At 47.1% G+C, this 15862-nt stretch overlaps 1 protein-coding gene across 15 annotated transcripts in view; it reads right to left on the bottom strand.

Annotated features, from left to right (window-relative positions):
• Positions 1–15862, bottom strand: part of PPIP5K1 (diphosphoinositol pentakisphosphate kinase 1) — a 48623-nt gene that overhangs the window by 12096 nt on the left and 20665 nt on the right. For 8 of the 15 annotated variants that reach the window (XM_055716293.1, XM_055716296.1, XM_055716300.1 and 5 more), the window contains 8 exons: positions 15652–15779; positions 15039–15153; positions 13479–13586; positions 12046–12162; positions 11572–11910; positions 10379–10469; positions 5238–5360; positions 1288–1350 (listed from right to left, as the gene is read on the bottom strand). In XM_055716293.1, the coding sequence (XP_055572268.1) occupies positions 1288–1350; positions 5238–5360; positions 10379–10469; positions 11572–11910; positions 12046–12162; positions 13479–13586; positions 15039–15153; positions 15652–15779 (1084 nt within the window). The remainder of the gene's footprint in view (positions 1–1287; positions 1351–5237; positions 5361–10378; positions 10470–11571; positions 11911–12045; positions 12163–13478; positions 13587–15038; positions 15154–15651; positions 15780–15862) is intronic. The other 7 variants (XM_055716304.1, XM_055716297.1, XM_055716302.1 and 4 more) reach the window with 5 other exon arrangements.

Below are 15862 nucleotides of genomic sequence, written 5' to 3' on the forward strand. Positions count from 1 at the left end.
ACCAAGCAAACACAGAAAATAGGTTGCCCTCAGTTATTTGATATTATAAAGCCGCATTTAGCTGCCCCTTCCCCTTTCATCTTTCCCAAAATTTTGGTCTTCACAACAGTCTTCTGAACTTCTTTCACCTTCCAGATCACGCAGAGCAGAGTATCTTCGTATTTACTAAGCGACAAGATTGCAGAAGCATCCTTGATCACTTAAGACAGAAATACTTAACCCGGTACCTTCCAGTGATCTGCTTTGGTGCTACCTTGTCACAGCAGCAGGAGCCATGAGGTAGCAGCGGTGCTGTGAAACCTTGTCAAAAGGTTCTGGGCAAGACTCAGATAACAAACACTAGTTCAAGGCACCTTCTACAACAGAGCTAGTGGTGTTTCACCTCAAAAGACTCACACTTCAGGTGTCAGGTTAGCAGCAATATGAAGCAGAGGCAGCGAGTCAACAGAAGCACAGTCAGAGGTCCTTTACCAAGCCTTCCCATAGCTACGAGCAGGACCGGAGTGAAGCAGGTTCCATCCCCCTGGATGGATCCCTTCCTACCTCAGGAGGTGGCAGGCCCCAGCCAGCACGTCCACCATGAGCAGACGAGTCAAAGCTCTTGGAAAGACACCATTGCCAGGATAACTTCTGCAGGAAAGGCAAGCCTACTCCCACCAACATCTCCAAGGGATCACCCTAACAGACAACTTTGCCAGGGAGGCCAGGAGGTTACCAGTACTCCTAAAACGACTGTGCTGAGGAACACTGTGCGCAGAGGGAATGCTGCCAGCACCTCCTCTCCCACCACAGACTGAGCTCTTCCAGGCGACACACGGGCAGCCTCAGGCTATCCTTGTTTCTGTACTGCACATCTGCATTGTAGAAACCAAGGACCTAAGCTGCTGATGCTCTTAGGAGTGGATATTCCCCCCCTCCCCAAATCCAAGAGTATTCTCCCCCCAACCCCCAACCCCACAAAAGGGAGCGTGAAAGAAGGCCTTAATGTCAGCAGTGGAATTAAAGGCTGCTTTAGGAATCCACTCGCAGAGCCACTGCTCTTGCTTTTTCACCTGGGACACAAATGCCTTGGGGGACAGCAGAGGAACCACTGAGCGGTAACAGAGGATGAATGGACACGTTAGTCACAACAAGACAATGGGGGAAGGTGAAGCATGTTTGGACACCAGATACACAGACACAAAAAAACCCACAAGAAGGCTGAGAGGAGGACATGTGCAGAGAGAACTGAATGTGAGCATGGGGTTAGAAGTGTGAGGGAACGTCAAATCAAGGAAGCAAACGTACCATTAGTCGGATGCTTTGCAAACGACACAGAAAATCGTTTTACGGCTGGCATAGACAAGAGCTCTGAGGAAATAAAAACAGATCATCTCAGTTAACAGCCTGCTTCTAAGGATCCCCCAACCGTCATATGCTTGCAACTAGCCTTTCAGGTTCACCTTCTTCTTGACCCCTGTAACTCGTGGTCCCGGTGGCACTTCTGTAGCACCCCCGGCACTCTCTGTCTGTGGGCCTGGCTGAACCTCTCGGCTTCCTCACACTCTGCCAGCTCCCCGCTCCCTTGCACTGCCCTGCCAGGGTCTCCCCTGACGCTACAAAGACCTCAGCCACGCTCTCTCAGTCACAGACAGCATCTCACACCTTCCCACCACACTTCCAGCCATCCTGAGAGCGACCCAGGCTCAGCCCAGTGCCAGATGCAGTCAGCCATGCCCACAGCCACACGAGCACACGGCCAAGCAAGCAGCAGCAGCACAGGAGGACAGTTCTCAGGATTCACCTCTGCCCAAAGAAACGACAGCCATTCTGCAGAGGAACTGAAGAGCTCTGGCACTGGTAAGTGTTCAGTTCAGTTCAGAACATCCTCTTAACACAAACTAAACAGAGCTATTTATGAGTTTAGAGGTAAATAGCTGACGAATTGGGGAACACAAGACCCAATAAGACATGCCTCTACAGTTCTGTTGCTCAAAGCATTTCAGTACAGAAGAGGTTTGGGGATACACCTGTCAGAGTGGTCCTCAGGCTTCTCCTGGTCATGTCCCAGGCCAGGTCAAGCTCTCCCATAGAAATCACACATTGGAAAGACAGTGCAAGGACAGATTCTATGTATCTAATGGGTGCAAACAGATGACCTTTAAAATACATGAATTAGTCTCCATATGCACAAAAAAAAAAAAAAAAAAAAAAAGAGGCTGAAAATTTCAGTTCTTTCCTACTCTGGAAATGCCTCAGCTATCACGGGAAAAAGTGGCCTAGATCAGACCACCTGTTTGTAGGATTTGATGTGAGAACCCAGCCAACTGTACCTTTTGCTGCTATTTAGGAATTTTTAGGAAATATTAGAAAATGCTTTTATTTCTCTTTCATGTTTCACGTGTCCCTTCTACCTACTCAACAGAGTCTGTACGCCTATCCCTCTGCACCAAGGTTAGGAGATACATGCATCAATTTATGGTCCATACCCTCACCATGCTTCTCTAGCTATATCCACTGACTTGGCCAAATAACATATTTAAACCATCCCTCAAACTTGCTGCAACTTCCTTCACCAGCCTAACAGCCCTAAAAATTGTCTTCCTTTCTTTAAACTCAACAAATAGAGCGCGACCATCTTCCCTGCACATGCAGTCCCTTAGAAGTGTCCAGGTCCTGGAGCTGCAGTCAGCCAGCTCCATTCCACTCCACATCCCCTCACTATGTAAATGCACTGCAACACCGCTTACTGCACCCCTGGCTCCAGGCAAGCCAGCTTCAAACCACAACCACCAGCCAACCTTCCCTCAAGCTGAGACTGGGACACAACTTTCCACTGAAGCGCTCCTTACCTCCCTTCCAGTCCCAAGCAAAAAAAGACTTCAGAAATAAGGGCTATTTTAACTTCACTTGAGCAAGACTTTGATGAAGTGCTGTAAGCCATGCACCATACCTTGAAGCATCACAGCCATGGAAAAATATCAGAGTTCATGCAAAGATGTGCTCCGGAATCTGAAGGTTTTTAAACATTATTAGCCTGATGACTGTGAAAAAGGCCTTGATATAACTGTACTCCAAGAGTCCGCTGTAGCTGCTGTGTCACCGTGTTCAGCTCTAGTGATGTCTGGCTTAAATGCCATTGTTCAGCATCTCATCGGTGCTCATTTACGCAGGAACAGACAGACCAAGGGCTTGTTTCACATTCCAGACTACCTTCCCCAGAAGCTGAACGCCCTTCTGCCTCCTACTTGTTTTTCTAAGGCCCCCACTTCTTCCTCACAATTGCTTTTATTGCAGCAAGGTGCTGGTAGCACAGAGTGCCATAGCACGCTACGAAACACAAAAGAAGAAGTGTAACATCAAGATGAACAATTTTTGGCTGTGCTAGTCATACACTAAGTAAATAAGTCTGCCTTTTAAGTACTTGAGGGTACAACTGTGTCTCAGCACACAGAGACCTGGTCACTGAATTTAGGCTAATGCAGCAGGACTCTGCTCTGGACCTTGAATGCGAGCAGCCAGCTGCAGGCATGCTCCTACCACACAGCCTACAGAGCAAGGCAGCACAGCACCAGGACTGAGCAGAATCTGTTCTGCTCCCAGCTGGGTACAGAGCAAGCAGTCTTTGCTGCTTTTCCCTGAGAATTAGTGCTGCCTTGGATTCACGCTGCTTGCAGAGTTATGGAAGAGAAGCAGCCAGAGCCCTTGCTGGCCTTTTCAGTGGCTCTCCTGGTATTCACACCCCAGTTTTGTGCCAAACCCCATGAACTTATTCTGGGACCTATGAGTAGCCAGCACATGCTGCCTTGAGCAGCACAGACTGTTACCGCAGGGCTTAAAATCCTGCTGGTTCACCCTCCTTGTCTCCATCACTCACAGCCTGCTGTGTGCTAGGGAGCTCCCTGAAGAGGTGAGAAGCAAACCACTTTCCCCTTACACAGTGAAAAGCAGCACAGAAACCCAGGATGCAACAGCGTTCCAACAGGTCTGAGAATCGGGCAGCATCTTTCCCCCCTGATTTGTTAGGCCGTTTCCCTTGCCTCAAACCTGGACAAAAATCCAAACAAACCAACCTCCTGTTTTCTCCAAAGGCCCCATATTACTGCCTTGATCATCTCCCCACCTTGTAACCCACCAGTGCTAGTGTTCTTTATGATCGTGGTAAGAAAGGTACTCGGACTCTAAAGTAAAATACCATTTGTTTGAACTAAGACAAAAGGGAAGAAGAGAGGACAGATAATCTTATATTCACTCAGGCGCTGGGAAGCCCAAGTTGTGCAACATTAGGTGGATTTCCAACTAGGGCACAGCACGCTGTGCAGATCCAGCCCATGGGGCAGTTTGTTCAGTGCTGCTCAACTCAGCATTCCAACTAACGGCACGTTAACCAGCACTTCCAGAGTCCCAGTGCCTTTCTCACTGGAATCACAACAGACACTTGCACTTGTGCATTACATCCCTCCAGGATATCTCAGTCTTTCCCTGTGCTCCAATTTCCTTGAGAGCAGCAACACAGCATCTGCTTCTCAATGTGTAATGCACTAGTACCGACTGCAGATCAGTTCACAGCTGGCAACACAGCCTTCACTTTTATACTAATGACCCAAATACATTTTAACAGATTGTCTTGCTGAACTTTAAGGCAGTTTCTGCAGAACTGCACAATAACTAGACTTTCCGGTCCTTTGGCAGTATTTCATTCAAGTATCCCACTTACCTCAAGCATTTCAGGCATATTACACTTGCTTTCTGACAGCTACCTCGGACCCTTCCGTGTGCCCAGCCTTACTCTGGTGCCCGTCTCATCCACTCCCCCAAGCACATCATTCTGCCCTCGGGACGGCTCCATCTTCCATAGGGTGAGGATTACTGTCTCCACAAAAGCTTCATTTAGCCTCAGCAAGATCCCAAGGTAAGCAAGATGATGTGATATGCTGGATATCCATACCAGGACAAACCTATTTAGTATCTAGACCAATAAATCCTCCTCCACAACAGCAAGTAGTATTAAAAAGTCAGACCAAAGTCAGACCCCAGAAATACCATACATCAGCATAAAATCCTCACACAATGTCAGCTCCTGTCTTGTCCTAGCAAGGACCACGATTTCTTGGGATATGATAAAGTGCATTACTGTAGATGCAGCGAATATACACATTCAACTGTCATTCTTCTTAGCAGGCTAAGTTTGCCTCAGTAGCATCCTGAGACACCAAAGTCCACAAATCAATCACCTGCTGCACAGGGAACACACATACCGTCTTTGTATGTCAGGCTGCTGGCAAACTTTTTGCCATGGCTGCGTGCGTAGTCCTGGAGGTTGGGGGCACTGGAGGAGCCTCCCAGCACAGTGGTGCTAAACAGGCCGGTGCACTGTGACCCTGGAAAGGCATGGAAGGTGTTAGTATTGTATCTCCACTGCATGCAACTACAGAAAAGCAGGGTTAGTCAAAGAATGAAGAATGAACTGGCCACTTCACAGGCAATCTCAGGTAAAAAAACGATGCTGGGGAGGATAGGGAGGCAGTATTCCCCATTCTAAATTCAGTAGTGCCAAATGCACAACAGACAGCCCAAAACTCAGCACCAGGAAAGTTCCTAACTCCGTCCAGGGTTTTATTTCCAGAGAGAGACACCTTGACACCCTCCAGTCAGCAAATCTACATACTCAGAAAAGCCAGGATGCCAAATCACTGATGTTCCTGTCACAGGGCTTCATTTCTCTGCTGTTCTGCCCTTTCTCTTTGGAAAGTTCCTTTTTCTGTAGGACACCAAGAAGAAAGGACTGCTTGATCTGTTAATCAACAAAAGTGGACTAATCACTCTATCAAGCAGTAAGGAAAGCAACGCGACCACAGAGCTTTCTTTCACAAGCTGCTGCCCAGATGATATTTCACATCCACTTGGTCTTTTGCTCCTCCAGAGCAGGTCCAAGTGCTCCATGAACTACCCTTGCAAAGCAGCAGATGTGCACACAGCATGGAACGTGGCTTACCCTATGGCAAGGAATACAGCATGCAAGACGGGCTCGTGCATAGAAGGGCAACCTAACAGCGATGGCTTTGGCAACTGCTGGTGTTTGCTTCTCCAAGGCACAGTGTTCTGCAGAGTGACTTGACTTTATGTGATATTTAGGGAACATCAGGCATTTGAAACAGGATTCTTTCCACTGAGGAAAGCAATCACAAGTGAGACAAAACTTTATTATGAGCCAGACAAAGCCACTGATGGGCTATAAATTCTCCGCTAAACTGTCTTGATGCTGCATTCTGTACTGAGAATACCAACTGTTAAAAATAACATTACTCTTACATACAAAAGGCTTCCAGAAACAAGCACATTGATCTTGTTCCACCTTGTCTGCCAAGGCAAAAAAAAATGACATATTGCCTATTAGTATTTAACTCGAACAGTGCAACTGTTACTACTGTTAAAAAGATCCTGCCTATATTGCAAGAAGTTCTTGATTCTAAAATACAGCATCAGAGCATGACTTAGGTTGGAAGAAACCTCTAGAAGCTTCTTTCTCAACGCCCCAGCAGCAGGGCCAACTTGGATCAGCTTGTTAGGGTTTGTCCAGTCAAGTTCTGAATAGCTCCAAGAAAGGAGATTTCACAACCTCTCTCGGCCCCTGTTCCAGTATCTGGCACATTCATGGTGAAAAATTTATTCCTCCCAGCTAATGGGAATTTACTCTGCAGACACACTGCAGCTTGTGTCTATCGGTTCTCACCCTGTCACCACCCGCCTTGGAGGACAGTTTGTCTTCTCTGTAACCTCCCATGTAGGTGGCTGAACAGCAGTAAGGTCTTCGCTCCCCTCCACTTCTGATCTGAACAAGCACCACTCTCTCAGCTTCTCCTCCGAGGTCGCGTGCTCCAGCCCATCCGCCCCCACTGCCCCTTCCCGGGCTCACACCCGCTATATCCACCCCCTTCTGGCACCAGGGAGCCCAGGGCAGAACAGCAGCGCTTCAGACAGTCTCACAAGGGGTTAATAGAGGGGAAGAACCAAATCCCTCAGCCTGATGGCTGCACTCCTGCTAATTCAGCAAAGCATGCTGTTGGCCTGTGCTGCTGGAAGGACACACTGCTGCTTCATGTCCCAGGACCCCAGCTTTCTCTGCAAAGCTCTTTTTTAGCCAGAGCTTCTTTGGAAAAAAACACACAGTTCCTGAGGTTTGAGCTATTCACACATAAGCTCAGTCTAAGCTGATGACATCTGCTGCGGGAACAGTGGAGGATGACCAAAAGGGTTCTTGTGCATGGAATTTAAGCTATTCCAACCCCATGACACTGCTGGTAGCTTTTCACAGGACAGACTAACACATATGTGTCCTTGGACAAACAGGCAAAGAACTGATACACAAGTCTTAGAAAATTTCTCCTAATGCCTTAAACGGAAGCTCAGTGCTGACTCAGCATGAACCGGAATCTGTCACAACACAAACAAAATTTTGTCAAGCAGCAGCCGGCATGATGCTCCTAATCATCCTTCCATGGCTTGAAAGCAAACAAACAAAATAAAAAAAAAACTCCAAACCCAACAGACTCATTTACTGGCAGATAAAAATGGAACAGAAGATTTTTATGACTTTCTATCTTGAGCAACCTCATGTCATTAATTATAAAGCTAAGGATACCCCCATGCTTCTGCTATCCTACAGCAGACAGAGGCATTTTGCTAGCACCCTTATGCCAGAAAAGAATTCACAAAAATGACTCTATGGATGACAGCAATTGTCTACAGTGAACTCTAGGAGACCACTGTAGGCAAAGTAAACACACACACGTGCATCCTAAAGAACATAATGGTATACTAGCCATTTGGATTTAATCTGGACAGCAACATTTGCTACTGTATGTGCTGGATCTTTTTTGCGTATTTAATTTTCAGATGTACTTTCAAAATTTCAGGTGTTTAAAAAATGGACATCCCTTATTTCCCTATGGGAGTCTAGCACAAAGCTTCATGCCCACTGGCAATACAACACCTCCACTGCTCAAACAGCAAGGAGTGATGTTGCCCCATTTTAAAGTGTTCTTGCAAGCAAAGAAAGGCACTGAAGCTTCTCTAGGCTCCTCAAGCTAGAAGCACACACGCTATTGCAGACAATCCACAGTAATGCACGCGCTCCTGCCCAGAACAACGTGGCACACTCTGAAGCACCACTTTGCACAGACAAAGCAGCTGCAGCCCGCCCCTCTTCCAAGCAGACACTTCAAGGCATTTTTTTAAATTACAGTAAAGACACAACTCTGGCAGGTATGGCAGCAGGGTGGTTACGGGAGCTCTGTCCTGCTCCCCGTTCCTGCATGGCTAAACACACGCGGTTATACCTGATGTTCTTCCAGAGAATCCATTCTCCCAGAGATAACGATAGCCAGCCACTGACAAGGTCAGGCAACAGGAGATAGGATCAACTTCAGAAAAGCTCAGAAACAGCAGGCAGTATCTGAATGAACCCCCTCATCACACAGCTGCTGAGACAAGAATTAAAGCCACAGCTCAAGCTCCTGTGAGTTCTATATTATTTCTCACAGAGAGCGCCCATTTCAGGTCCTAAAGGGGGAAGAAATTAGATTTCTACAAAACAAGCAGGAAAGGAATCAGGAAGATTCCTTGAAGAGCTTGACTTTTACAGGTAAAGAAGCATCATTCTTCTAACAGTTCTCAGGTTAAGAGAAACACAGACAGCCTAATAACGAGGGACTGTGCAAGCTGGTGTTGCACCACAGGTCTCTCCTGCTCAACCCTTCTGCGCCTGCAGCTGCCAGACGGAGAGAAGAATGATGGCTGGACTGAGTATCCAGCTGGAGGTCTACTGTCACAGGTGAGGTCTATCATTCCTACCCAAAGTTTCGTCTTTGCAGAGCTTCACAGTTGGGAGAGACCAGCACAGGCTTCCCAGCAAGGCGAGTCAGGCAAGGACCTGAAATTAAACCGGCTGGGATTACATTACAAAATTTGTTGTCAAGGAAAAGCAGTACTGTACAAGGGTCCAGTAGAGTAGTAGTCTTCTCTATGGCCAAAACAGACATTCCTCAGAAAGCTGAAAAAGGCTATAGTAAATAGGCTGTAATATCTGCTTTCCAGAGCATGTGCCTTCTGGTACTCAGACATCCAAACAGCAAAGATTGTTTGCACGTAGCATTTGATGTACTCAGTAATTCTCCAAGCAGATGCACTTCCTTGACTGTGTGCCATCTCAGAAATTCTCATATTGATTCACATGGATTCACAGAATAACCACAGGTTTCTTGAAGACTAAGCAAGGCAGTCTGTTACAGCTCACTTAATCCTGCAGGGGGTCTGTGAAAGGCAGAAGTAGATGCACCACATGAAATAACACATTCAAAAACCACTATGGCCAAGGCTATTGTGCCTTTGTGAAAACAATATGCATCAGCCATTCCTTCTTAGATTTTTCCAACTGGCTGGGAGCATAGCTGGCAGACTCCAGGGATGCCTCCTAACGACTCTGAGGAAAATTCCCTTTACCTGGTAAGAATTAGCTTCCAAAGCAGCAGCTCATTCAAAAGTGACAAAGAAATGATCAGGCCTTTCAGAAATCTCTTAGCTGCAGGATATCCACGTAACAGAGTGAAGAACTGATGAGTCAGAACTGCTGCAAGTCTAGAGCCATGCCATAATGCAAATATGTTTTTAAAGAAAAGGAAAGTGGGCATAACTTGGGCATTTCCACCTCCTGGTGCTTATTAGTCATCTGCAAGATGTAGGTTTCATAGCTATCTGAACGTCATGACAGCAAATACAGCTTTCCAGTTTCCAAGTACAAGGAATGGTACTCTCAAGACAGGCAGCGAACACTAAGCACCCCAACACATTCTCTTCTGCTGGCTACCATGCAAAGGATGGCTAACCAGGGATTCAGGCTCAATTAGGGAGCTGTCAAACACCATTGCAGATGACAGATCTTTTCCATACAAGAGATCTTTATCAATCAAAGTAGAAATAGAATAGTCTTACATGAAGAGTAGCTTTGCATGTAAATTACTGTTTTACAGAACAGAAAGCATGCTAGTTCTCAAATAAAAGATCACTTCCTACTAAGTTCAGAAATCATATAACAAATGATAGCAACACAGAACCAGAAGGCCAACCTGCAAGTACACAGCTTGCTCTGTTGCTCCCATACTATAAAGGATGAAAAGTGCATCTTCTGTTGCTAGAAGGTGAAGGAGAAGATCATACACAAATGGAAATACAGCAGGACAGTCTCCACAGTGGTCTAAATGGTAACACTAAAAGAAGACATGATACACACAGAGACACATACAAGGAACTTAAGCCAGATGTATATGCAGGGAGACAGACAGATGCCCACAGAAATACAGAGATACAGGTGAGCAGGCTGGTTACAGGTCAAGTACAGTACCTAAGCCACTTTGCTTCATCTCAGAAGACTGCCTGGAATAAGTGCTGAAGAGGCGATAACCTCCTGATTTGGAAGAAGATTCAGAGAGCACCTGCAAAGACAGACAGTATAATCAGTGTTGTGCTCTAAGGTACCCACTGGTCTCAAAAGGCTTGATACAGCAATGGAATGTAAAGAAAAGTACGTCTCTTCCTTAAAATCACAATTTTCAAGAAGCATAAAAGTACTCATATGCTAAGGCTGTGACAGTGCACACTCAATTTTAATTTGAAGTTTGTGTTGGGCTGTGGAAGAGCAGTGATTTCAAAAGTATGAAGGGTTCCTTGTCTCCCAAGACTCTTGCTGGGATCACTGGGACACAGAGTTCCTTCTTTAGCTGCAGGGAAGTATATCCCCTTTAACTTAGTATGTGCCTGCTACAAAGAGCCCCTGAGCGCTGCATGGAAGGATTACATCATGGGTGACACAAAGATGGAACCAGCTACAAATACCTCAAGCCCTAACTCTCTGCTTTTACTGGTTCAGAGAACAGATGGTAAAAAGGCCTGTGAAACCCCTCCAAAAGGAGGAGCAATTCTAGAGCATTTTGAAGGTGCCAGCTACCTGCGGACTGTGAAGCTAGTAGCCTTATGACACATAACAGCCTCGAAGGAGAGAAGTAAGGACAGTAAAATCGATCTTTGTTATTTTAGCAGATCAGTGAATGGGACAGACAACACTGACAGTTTAAACACTCCATAATAAACCCACTGGTTAGCAGGGACCTCCGATTTGCATGACATCTTAGATGGGAGACAGGAACAAGATACATGGAGCTGAACTGCGAGAGGCAAAGGCTGGAGTCTATGGGAATGCAAAGATGTCTCCGTGGCTAGGTGAACAGGTTGCACATAATCTCATTGCTGGTTACACTGATGCCTCTACAGAGCACGTAATCCAAGTAATGCTTCTCTTTCTCAAGCATTTCCTTACTTGCTCTTCCTCATCGATTCCTCTGACCTGTGTTCCCCTTGTCCTTCCTCAATGAGGATGAGTCTGGGAGGTCTACCTTCCAAAAAATCCCTCCTTAATTTCTGCAGATCCTTTCCCAGAATCAATTCCAACTCTGGCACATTGAAAGAAAAGCCAGGAAACCAAAAAAACAAGCAAAAGAACTTCCTCAGAACAACCAAGAGCGCCCATCACACTGTTACCTCCATGGACCCTGTCTTGCGGTTCCTGATCAGCGGCGATCTCCGATGAATGCTGACCGGTTCGGAAGGCTGCGGGGACCTTTGCTGTGCGCGGTCTGGCTCATCCGTGCCCTTCTCTTTGGAGAGGTCCTCCAGGCTGCCTTGGTCCGCCTTCTTGTCCTCATTCTGCAGCAAGGAAACATTGACACCTACAGGCACGTGGCCTTGGCCAGCGCTGCCCCGCCACCGGCTCCAGCCTTGGGTCTCCCAGCTCTGCGGAGCGAGGCAGGATGCCAGCGCGCTCAAAGGCTGCCTCGACAAACCCTCGGAGCGAGGCAGGGAACACAACTCGCTAACAGCCTGCGGGCGCAAGAGAAAGGAAAATGTACCGTGGGAGAGCGGGCAGCGGCAGAGGCCGGCAGAGCGGCGAGCCCAGCACTCGCCACGTCCCCGGCGGGCAGGGCAGCCCGTGGCCCAGCAGGGCAGCGTGCTCACCTCTGCAGAGGCGGGCCGAAAGCCAAACCCCGTGGGCACGTTTCTGTCTTCCTCACAGCCTTTCACGCCAGGGCTGAAATGCAGCTCCACATGGAAACGCTCTTCTGAAGAAGGGTCCTGTGAACACAGGGCAGGGGGAGTAAATCAATACACAAAAAGCAGTCCTGCTGTCAGCACAGGCCGTGTCGGGACCCCGGCCACCTGCCATGCCGGCGCAGCACGCATCCCAAGCGCATCCTTTTGGAAGGAAAGCAGAAGCAACAAGAAACCACAAACATAATGGCTCTAGGTTTGTCTCATCCAAAAGGACAGCCCTTATTAGCACGAAGCTGAGGCATTCAAATTGTTGTTATTTTGTGACAACAGCCACCAGAGGACCAAAACAGAATCAGGCTATACACATGTGTGTGTGTGTAGGTATGTATATAGGTAGATTAGATACACACAAACCTAGAACGTAGCCCCTTCCAATCCACTCCTGTGGCAAAACCAGCACACGCTGGGGCAAGGAGAGACTGGTTCCCTCCTGGACCTTTAGTCAGGTTGTTCCAAGATTTAGGTCTCTAATGTTTTCTTTTTCTTTTCCTTTTTTAAAGGAAGCCAGAGCTTTTACAGTATCTGGAGCTAATGATTTAAAACCACAAGTTTCACCATCTCTTCTTACTAAAAGATTTACACCACTCCGAAGAGCTCTACCCAGACTTTTTTTTTTTTTTTTTTTTTTTTTTGACAAACAGCACTAGGAAGCATTTCACTTCTACCATCAGAACCCCACATCAGCTTGGTGAATACAAGATTCTAACCGCAGCGTATGGAGGAGCGGGACTGCTCCCCTCACCCACCGCAGCCTCCTGCAGTACGGGACCTGAGCCACAGGACCTGGGATTCAGAACATGCAGTTCAGTGCCAAACCAAGTTACAGTCATCACCACCAGCTTCCACATTCGGGCTGGTTTTTAAATTATTCTCTTTACTTCCTGAAGATACCAGTATATAGTTCCCTAACTGTATCAGTATATTTTTAAAGTAACTAAAGGTTACGAATGTGGAATTTCTGGATATTTTCTAGAAATATTTGGAAAAACCTGCCAAATACAATTTGTTTTTATTTATTTTTTTCTACTGTTCATTTGTCATTAATATTAAGAAACAGCAAATTATTTTGTGGTAGGAAATGCTTTAAAATAGATAGTATCGATCACATAAGCTTGGTGTTACTGCTCAGGGTGGCACTCTGCTTACATGTAACAAGCATTAACTGGGTCACTGCCTCCCACCTAAAAATAAAATCTAGCGGCTGTGTTAATGACCTGTCCATCTTTATTCACAAGCAGAGAGTGCTCAGGTTACAGACTTCCCAGCTGAACCGCCTCTTGGTGACTGCCCCTTGCATCATGGCAGGAAGTATTTTATCCTACAGCTATATCCCTCACCTTGTTGTTGTCCTCGTAGAGCATGATAACAATCTGGGTCATGTAGTTCAGCTCTGAGATAGCACTCAAATAGTCCATGGCTCTCTTCCACTGCTGGTCTTTGTTTTCCTGATATATACACATAAACAGTCGCATGGTATAAGCAACAGCAGACACCTTGCAGCATTCAGTGAAATGGGTCTGAGAGACTTTGTCTCTCCACAAGATAACAACATTGGCAGGACAAAAACCACCTTGCTTAACTTGTACAGAGAGAGATGGCCTTCAGTGGGGTGCTTACAGTAAGGAGCAACTGCATAGAGGGACACTCAGCTACCCACACAACCCACGTGCAGATCTGAGCACATCCAGCTGCCAGCCCTGCTATGCCATGCTGACCGGAGAAAAGCATAACCCACAGCAGGTCCCCAACACAGTTATTCTTAAGTAGTGGCCTCCAGAATGGAATAGTTTAGAGAAACATAGAAAAAAGCACAAGGGATGAACTTGTGCTAAATAAGGGACCAAGTGAAGCTCCTTTTACATGATGCTGAATGAAAAGTCTACAGAGCCTCGCTGGACCCTTGGGCTCGACAAGGCAGGGCAGCCCACCCCTCATTGCTTCCCAGCACTGCTGGGGAATGGCCATACCTGAAGTGCCACTCGTGTTTGCTGTGGAGCATCTCACCACCTTGACAGACACGGAATAAACCCCACCGGTACAAATGAACCCAGATGCAGCTTAATATCCCTGTGCTGGCAACACAGCATCCTCTGACACTCAAGTGGGGGAGTGAAGTAGCATCTTACTCAGTGAGCAATTCAGAGGTACTTGCAGGATCACTGACTACAGATACAGTGAACTTCCACAGACATCAGAAACGACGCCTGCTAAGCAAGCCCAAATTCTTAAGGAGTTTCAGAACACCACGCTTAAAAATGGACAGATAAATCAGAAAGCCTCTTGAGGAGTCTAAAGCAGAGCTGTTCTCAGGGTCTGCACGCCAATTCCTTCAGGAGGCAGGTTATAATAGCAAGTGAAGGTTAGACTGGATGAGTCACTCCCCTAAAAATGTGTCATCGGTCCCTCTGGTAGGGAGCACCCACTATGCATTTGCGACCTCAAATCTCTTCCTCTGTAAGCAAACTGATTTTCTTGACTTCAAATTGACAGAATGTCACTAAAGAATAGAGCCAAGCTCTTGAAATAAAGGGTTGAAGGAAGCAGGAAGAGAGAAATTCCCTCATCCCCATTGTCTCATACTGCTATCCTCCTACACAGGTAAGTCGTCTACTCAGCTGAAACCAGCAGGACAGCTCTTGGAGAAAACATGCCTCTGTTACAAGCAAGGCAGGCAGTGTCAGGACTGAGGAAGAACAACCCTCCTGCATGCCAGAAAGGCAGGAAGCTGCAGCATGCAAACACAGCAGAGATGGAGTCGGCCAGAGGCCACTGATGCACATCATTACTGGGGGTGCTGGCTAGAGGGGCAACCTATGAACATACACCGTCCACCTGGGAAAGGGGCCACTGAAAAAAAGCAGGGAGGCTTACTCTGTGAGCATTGCTGGGACACTTACATCCAGGAGCCCCCCATAGCGGAAGATACTGAGCAGAGAGTGCACATGGCTCTCACTGGTGAAGTAGAGCCGTGTCCGAACATGGCGACCTGGTGACAAAACTCCTCTTGAGTACCTAAACCAAAACCAGCGCAGTGTTACTCACAGCCTGTCAATGAATCGCCATCTACCATACAGCAGCATTTCTGCAGGCTTAACGGAGTGAGATAACCCCGCACTGGGAACTGTCAGAGAGCAGCAGGAGCTGAACAAACAGTGAGAGCACTGGGCACGGAAGCAGCAGCTTTTATGGAATCCTAACGAAGACACATGGTGGGGCGGCCGTGGCCTCAGCATACTAGCACTTGCCCCTTGCAGAGACAGGGATCAAGGCACCACCATCCAACGACAACAGGTTTAAGCTTCTGTGGCACGCTGCTCCTGCTCAGCAGTCTCAATGTGCCTTTCCATTTCCCTTCTAGTCCCAGGAGCATCAACATGCCTCCGTCTTGGTGTGTCCTTCAGTGTATGTTCAATGCCTCCTTCCACACCAGTACACTCTCCTGGTGTGGTTCCCACACCCTGCTCCAAAGCTGCCCTCCCCACCAGCAGCAGCATGCAGCACAATCCTTACAAGGGATGTAGTTTGTTGACAGACTCATCTTCATGGGTTCTCTGTAGGTCCAGCTGGATCTTTTTAATGAGAGGAAGACAAAAGCCAATAGCAATCTCCAGTTTCTCCTCCTTATTAATCCCATATTCCTGCAGGAACAAAACAATAGATAGCCTTCAGCCCTGGTTCTTTGCCACATCCTCATATGAAAGGAGGCTGGACTTCAACAGTC

This window comes from Falco cherrug, chromosome 7, assembly GCF_023634085.1.
Source record: "Falco cherrug isolate bFalChe1 chromosome 7, bFalChe1.pri, whole genome shotgun sequence".
NCBI classification, from domain to species: domain Eukaryota; kingdom Metazoa; phylum Chordata; class Aves; order Falconiformes; family Falconidae; genus Falco; species Falco cherrug.